The sequence below is a fragment of the Sorex fumeus genome, unplaced genomic scaffold (assembly GCF_029834395.1).
Source record: "Sorex fumeus unplaced genomic scaffold, SorFum_2.1 ptg000035l, whole genome shotgun sequence".
Lineage (NCBI taxonomy): Eukaryota > Metazoa > Chordata > Mammalia > Eulipotyphla > Soricidae > Sorex > Sorex fumeus.
In genome coordinates this window covers 8176562-8184336 of record NW_026606092.1, presented here as the reverse complement: position 1 = coordinate 8184336, position 7775 = coordinate 8176562, and the positions used below count along the sequence as shown (strand labels likewise).

Genomic DNA, 7775 nt, shown 5'->3' with positions numbered 1-7775 from the left:
CCCAGAGAGCACTGGGGCCACATGCATAGATTCTGCAAACAGATGTGCAATGCCCACAACCCAGCATACATGTGCAACAACCCAGACCAGCATCAATTAAATAACAAAAGCAAGAGAAGGAGGTAAGAGATGGGGAGGACAAGGCAAGGAAAAACAGAGAACAATAAAGAAGGAATATTGATGTAGTGTTAGGTGGGACGGGTAAGACACTTTGAAAGTTTACAGTATTGTAGCCTAATGGTAAGTCAATGAAATTTGATTTAAATTTTTTAAAAAACTGCCCGGCTCTGGCAAATGGACTACAATTGCAATATCAAGGCACTTCAGATCCAAGCAACATTATTTCTCAAAAGGAGCACTAAAAATGTAATGTGTGACTTAGAAGGTGACCTCTCTGAGTTAGTGACTATTAACCTAATGGCTGGAAGGATTTTTCCAGGCAGGTAGGTTGGGAACCGTTTGCTTTTTTCCATCACTAAGGCCTTTTAATAGTTTTTTCCAAGCTATCTTGGAGAACTGAATGAGAGTGTATTGCCACACAAAACACTGCCATGCTTGATCCCCATACCACCTAACAAAGTAATGCTGGTATTTCTTGTCCAATTTTTGAGATGTTTAAACTGAGACTACAGCCACTATGAAACAGGGCACCAGATCCTGAATCTAGTGCTTTTAGTGTGATCATACTAGCTTGAAGACCCTCGGAAGCAAAGCAGAATGATCAGAAAATGGCTCCTGGAAAACAGGATTTCTATACTTAGGCTTCTTAGTTTTCCTAAGACAACTTAACTTATACCAAAGTCACAATGTACAAACGATCTGGACAAAATTCATGTTCTTTTATCTTACATAGTTGTAACATAGTTCTTTGCTAAAATAGCCCGAGAACAGCACCCCCTTGCTGTCGTGGGAAGCACACTCTCCCCAGTGTTAAAACTTCAAGCTAAAGAGTTGGAGCTGCTGACTAAGTGGCCCCCAGAAGCAGGGCTCTAACCTTCCTCAGTAATTAATGGATATGCTAGGCGGTGGTCTCTTCTGCAGAGGGCCAAAATTCTCCTTTCTCACCACGACTGGCAGAAACGTGGCGGGTTTTCGCTCCAGTGTTCTACACGGGGCTGCCCGAGTGACCTTACTCTAGCAGCTGTTCTTTGTCCACCCAAGCGATGTCCCTTGGAACAGCAGCACTAAGTCCCCACGGACTACTGAGGCTCAATTCCCGGCAATCTCCTCTGTGGGAGTAGATTTTCCCTGGAGAAAACCTCAGGAATCTAGTTTAGAGAAAACTCCTTGAGCCCCGAACACCCAACCCAGGGAGACACTGGAAAACTCGGCGGAATTCGTTCCTTTTCCCGGCTGTAGATAACACTCACTCGCGTCCTTCCCGCCTGCAAACGTAGACAGGGTAGCAAATAGAAGGAATTCGAGAGGTTCCTGGGGAAAAGAGCTTTGGAGGAACTGGGCAGAGAGAGATCACATTCCCGGAGCCAAACTGCGCTGGGAACCAGATTAACCAGACTGGCCGCCGGGTATGCTTCAGGCTTGCTGCAGAGGGAGAAACCGATCGGGAGGCGGTGGGGACCCAGGCTGGCCAAATTCTGGTGCCACCGCTGGCGTTCCTGGCGTCAGGTTTTCTTGGTTCTCCTGGTGTGTCAATTTAAGTCCACGGCGGAGTGTATCTAGTGAGGGAACAGAGATAAAAGCAGGAAAGGCATGACGCACGCAGTTTCGTAAGTTTTAGAGAAGAGCAGCAAAGCTCCAGTTCCGCCGAGGATCTCCCAGCCCTCCCCAGCAGCCTTAATGCAAAAAGGAGGGGGACAAATCACCGCCTTAGGGAGGGGGAAAAAAATCCACCCACCCCCCAGCCCCCGGGGAAGAAGAGGTGAGAGGTGGGGACTGTAGTTACCGGAGAGTTTCCAGTCCCTGGGACCCAGCAGGAGCGCAGACATTAGGAAAACTAGTGCCTTCAAAGGCACCGAACGCATCTGGCCCGCTTGACTGGGCGAAGCAGTCACTCAGAGCCGCTTGCAAGGGACCGAACCGCGGAGCGAGGACTCCGAGTGGGCGAGCGGGAGCAGCGCCCGAGACGACCGCAGGAGGGAGAGCTGAGCCGAGAGCGTCGGTCGCGGGCAGGGAAGAGCGCTCCAGCCGCGGCTCCGCAGGCGGGAACCCCGCGAGCTTCGGAGGAGAAGCAGCCGCCTGTGCATGGACCGCGCGCGATTCTCCGCCGGCCCCGCCGCCGGGCCGGCGGGCAACTCCAGCCCCTGGTGGCCCGCGGCCGGTGCCAACCACAGCCGCGAGGCCGAGCAGCTCGGAGCTGACGACGCGCCTCAGGAGGACGCGCGCAACGAGGAGCTGGCCAAGCTGGAGATCGCCGTGCTGGCCGTCACATTCGTGGTGGCCGTGCTGGGCAACAGCACCGTGTTGCTGTCCCTGCACCGCACTCCCCGCAAGACGTCCCGCATGCACCTCTTCATCCGCCACCTCAGCCTGGCTGACTTGGCCGTCGCCTTCTTCCAGGTGCTGCCGCAGCTGTGTTGGGACATCACCTACCGCTTCCGCGGACCCGACGGGCTGTGCCGCGTGGTGAAGCACCTGCAGGTCTTCTGCATGTTCGCGTCCTCCTACATGCTGGTGGTCATGACCGCCGATCGCTACATCGCCGTGTGCCACCCGCTGAAGACACTGCAGCAGCCCGCGCGCCGCTCGCGGCTCATGATCGCGGCCGCCTGGGTGCTGAGCTTCGTGCTGAGCACGCCGCAGTTCTTCATCTTCTCCATGGTCGAGGTGAACAACGTCACCAAGACCTACGACTGCTGGGTCACCTTCATCCAACCCTGGGGGCCCCGCGCCTACGTGACCTGGATGACCGGCAGCATCTTCTTGGTGCCCGTGGTCATCCTGGGCACCTGCTACGGCTTCATCTGCAACCACATCTGGCGCAACGTGCGCGGAAAGACAGCGTCGCGCCGCGGCCCGGGCTCTGGGAGCGCGGGGGGCCCCGGGAGCGCGGGGGGCGCCTTCCGCAAGGGGCTCCTGCAGGCTCCCTGTGTGAGCAGTGTCAAGACCATTTCCCGCGCCAAGATCCGCACAGTCAAGATGACCTTGGTGATTGTGACCGCTTACATCGCTTGCTGGACGCCCTTTTTCATCACCCAGATGTGGTCTGTCTGGGATGAGAAGTTGGAATGGGCCGGTAGGTGCCGGGACAATAGAGGACGGGGTGGGGCAGGGATGGGGTAGTGTGTGTGAGCGCGCGTGTGTGAGAGAGAGGGACAGAGACAGAGATAGAGACAGAGACAGAAGAGTTTATTATTTTCTAAGACCATCATTCTTAAACTGCATGTTTGAAAATTACAAAGTGTGAAATAGCCCTCCCTCAACCCCAATAATAAATGCCTGGTGTCCTCATCCCAGATATTTTTATTCTGTCAATATGGACTGGAACCTAGCAATCTGCATTAATAGCTCCCTATGAGGTGCAGATTACAAGTCCAGAAACTGTGCGCTAGACTCAGCCACACTCCGACAAAACCGTGATCACTTTGTGCAAATGAGTATCCATAGTTAATAACCTGTGTTCAAGTTTCCTGTACTGGGATGAAGGGGGGGGCAGAAGGTGAGGAGGTGTCACCACTCCTAGTTTATCACATGTCACAATTCATGTAACATTTTAATAGAAATGTTCCAAGGACAAAGGTATGAAATGGACTTGTTATTCTCAAGTTTTGGCAAGTCAGTAGTTCTATTTAGTGTTTAGCTGGTGTTCAGTCTCATAATGTTAATTTTTTTCTATCAATTTCTACCAGTTGAACACTTTTCCTGGTATTTTGGAGCTGGGTGGTTGATAAGCCCTAAATTTCTTCAAGTAACTCATTAAATTTTCAGCACTAACAATCACACTGCTGCATCTTCTCTATCCAACTCTGACAGTAGTTTACTGAGAACTTCCCCTACACCTGCTAGCTCCTTTGAATTTAATGCCTTCACAAACTGGAAAAACTAACTCCACCAGAATTTACTACCAAAATATTTAAGATAATGTTGTATCTAGAAAAGAGTATTTCTCTTTAGTAAAAAAAATATCACTGACAACTGAGTTGTATTTTTTGTTATTTGGGATTAAAGGTAGGAAGTAATGTGATAGACTTTGGAAGTTAAAAGAGCAAATAAAACATTGAAAAGTCTAACTCAAACTAATAAAAGTTCTTGTATGGGTATAATATTAGTGATAGTGAAAATTGCAACATTAGTAATATGTTTTTGGTTCACAATTTCCTGTTTTGATCAATTTTAGGAATCTCTTATTTCCAATTGAAAGAAAATTTCAGTCTAGTTTTTAATCAGGATTATACCCAATTATTAAAAACCAGTTTATGCATATATGTTGATAATTTTCATTCGAAAAATATTGTCTTAGGGAGCGATAACATAGCGGGTAGGGCATTTGCCTTGCACGCAGCTAACCCGGGTTCGATTCCCAGCATCCCTTATGGTTCCCTGAGGATTGCCAGGGATAATTCTAAGTGCAGAGTCAGAAGTAACCACTGTGAATCGCCGGGTGTGACCCCCCCAAAAAAAGCAAAAAAAAAAAGTATTACCTTAATCATAGACCTTTAATATCAACATTGACAAGTATAGATGAATAACCTCAATTTAATTTGACATAACAAGAGTGAAAATACCACTGTTTATAAGTTAAAGTTTGTATTTGATTATTCTTACTTTTAAAAAGGCACACGATTAGTTCAGTGGTTCAACTATTAAAGATTATATTTTTGTACTTTACCAGATCAAATTAATATAAAGCATTTTAAAACCTTTTATAACTTTTTAATTCAGCTGTTTTTAATATAGTTTGTTAGAACCACAACGATGGTTTTATTATAAAATCAAAAGACATTTCTAGTGAAGAAAACTCAAGTATAGAATCTTTGCATTTTTTTCTTGTCCATAATGTGATATTTGTGCCCAAGTTATAACGACAGATGCTACTTGGTGTATGTGGCTCTAGACTCTTGAAATTTTACTGAAATTGCAGTCATCCTGTATGTACTATTACTACTAGCATATACTAGTGCTGACTATCATGGGCATGAAAAGATCTTTATGTATTAGGTAATATTCTTAACCTCTTGACACTTCTACTCTCTCTACTTAAATGTTTGGTTATAATTTTGAAATATTTGAATTAATTTAAAGTTGTCTTGCTTGTGGAACTATTTTACAACCAAGCATGTTCCATTAACCACCCATTTTCCTCGTTGATAAGCAGATTCATTTACCATAATAACAATTCATTTTTCATATTAGCCCATAACTTTTATTTCCATTAGCCAATAGAAAAATGAATGTATTCAATGTTCAGCTATCTTTGTGTGACTTTAATTATTCCTTCTTTATCTTATCTCTTATAGAGTCAGAAAATCCAGCCATTACCATCACTGCATTATTGGCTTCCTTGAATAGTTGCTGCAATCCCTGGATATACATGTTTTTTAGTGGTCATCTCCTGCAAGACTGTGTCCAAAGCTTCCCATGTTGCCAAAACATGAAGCAAAAATTCAACAAAGAAGATTCTGACAGTATGAGCAGAAGACAGACTTCTTACACTAACAACCGAAGTCCAACAAATAGTATGGGTACATGGAAGGACTCGCCTAAATCTTCAAGATCCATCAAATTCATCCCTGCTTCAACCTGAATCCCCACTATCTTACAGCATGACTCTTATAAAGAAATTTTAGTCCATTTACTAATAAAGCCAGTTAGGAAATGAGATGAACTTGTATGAGATAATCCTAAATCAATTCACTGAGTACAAGATTGTGATTGTACATTATGACCAAAACCTATGAATTGTTTTATATAAAATGTTAATAAAAATCATGTTATATTATTTTATGTTAAAATTTCCAGGCCTGATTCCCAGAACTATAACAGAAGTTATCTTTCTAAAGAAAATATTCTAGTCACCCAGAATTATATTTTGTTATTGGTTTATTTTTCAAATACTTATGGCATGATTAGTTTATACAGTAGTAGCAGTTCTATAATAAAGTGAGGGCATCATCAGTCTTAAGTTGAAAAGGAATTAGAAGGGTTTTAAGAGAAATTATGCTTCTGTTCAATAAAATTCATATACGCACCAGAGAAGTATAGCCTCAAAGAATAGCCTTAAGAAGATGCACCAGAGAGACACGAGTGCTTGAGACATATTAGAGTTTATTGAGACAATTAGTACTTGAGGGATTAGTTCAGAGTGTATAAGAGAAGAGTTCAGTTATAAGTCATTTAAATTTCAAAATAATACCTTTAGAATTGGCAGTGCTCTCCTTTAGTTTTCTCATCTTTTTATTGGCTATGGAAAGCATCATTCCCAAGATGCTGAAGGTTATAGAAAATGTCAACTAACCAAGAAAATCTCTCTTCTCCCACTGGAATTTCCTTTTAAGGTTATATTTATATGAAGTCATAAATACCATCTTTTATTAGAAGAGAAAAAGTTTTGTCTTATACGATGTCAACTTTCTCTACAACACTGTAATAAAAACAGTGTTTTTTTTGTAATAAAATAGTGTTTGTTTCATACAATTGTTTTTGAGTAGCCTGTGCTATGCTGGATTTTTAGCACAGTCATTACTTAATTTTAGAGGAATACATATTCACAAATAGGAGAATCTCCTAAGGATTGACTGAATATATGCAATGTCCCCTTGTGTTTAATTAAAAATACTTTGCTATTTCCTTCTGGTCTCCATTCTATCTACCAGTTTCATAGAGAGGAGAGGAAGGGCTATAAGTGGGATAGGGATAGAGAAAGAAAACTGCTCTAAAACTAGCCTGGATCCCGGCATTAATAATGCATGATTTTATTCAAATTATTTAAAAACACAAAAGCCTTGACATTTTTTTCTTGACTGTAAAATGGGTTGATAACACCTCATGGGGTTCTTGTGAAGATTAGCTAAAATCAAGTTGTGTGAAAATAGCTTCCAATAGTCTATGTATACTAGCAGTTGCTTTTACTATAATCTTAAGGGTCTTCAAATTGCACAACATTTTTACTTTACATTAATCATTATTTGTTTATTTCAATTATGAATAAAAATTCATATTTCAAAATAATGCTGCTGAGTTTTTGCAAAGCATGGAGAATAGTTTCAATTAGGCTGAATTCTAATTTCAAACAGCTTTAAAGACTGAATGCTTCTGCTTTCTAAATTTTTCCAATTTAAAGTTGGAATGGGCTTTCTTTGGAATGTAGGTAAATAAAAGCCAGTCAAGTCCATCAGTTTCTTTCATTCCCAAACAAATAAATTACAACACTATTTGACTTTTAAACTGCATTTTTCATTAGTTGGAACACTTTGGATTTCCTCCAGCTACTTTATCTGACTCCTTCTCCTTCATAAGGAACTTACAATGATTTGTAGATAGGTCATAAATATTTTGTATCTCTTAGAGGAAGTAACTTTAGCACTGCTATTGTTACTAACTTTAGCACTGCTATTGGTTCTTTCTTCAAATTTTATAGATAAGGGAGTGATATTTGGATGAGAGGGTGAGAACTCAGAGCCATCATCTTCACTCCTCTTCATTGTCTCATCTTCCCCAGTTCTCATCCTTCTACTCCTTAGACCAATAGGTCTAAAAACTGCTTACAAATGTCTTATATAGATTAAACCTGAGGTCTTGGAATTCTGCTTCCTAAAAATAGCTTTTTTAAATCATACTTTTCAATGTGAGTCATCAATTAATTACTTCATTATTTGAGT

General features: G+C 42.4%; 1 protein-coding gene across 1 annotated transcript; it reads left to right on the top strand.

Moving 5' to 3' along the window:
• The first annotated feature begins 2172 nt into the window (after positions 1–2172).
• AVPR1A (arginine vasopressin receptor 1A) lies at positions 2173–6087 on the top strand. Its single transcript, XM_056117662.1, has 2 exons — positions 2173–3193; positions 5415–6087. The coding sequence occupies exons 1-2, from the start codon at positions 2203–2205 to the stop codon at positions 5699–5701; spliced, it is 1278 nt and encodes a 425-aa protein (XP_055973637.1). The 5' UTR covers positions 2173–2202; the 3' UTR covers positions 5702–6087.
• Positions 6088–7775: the final 1688 nt, after the last annotated feature.

Bases quoted from the DNA above. Each gene is read 5' to 3' on its own strand.
- AVPR1A (XM_056117662.1), top strand. From the start codon at position 2,203: ATGGACCGCGCGCGATTCTCCGCCGGCCCCGCCGCCGGGCCGGCGGGC. The intron at 3,194-5,414 runs GTAGGTGCCGGG...TATCTCTTATAG, and splicing joins TGAGAAGTTGGAATGGGCCG to AGTCAGAAAATCCAGCCATT.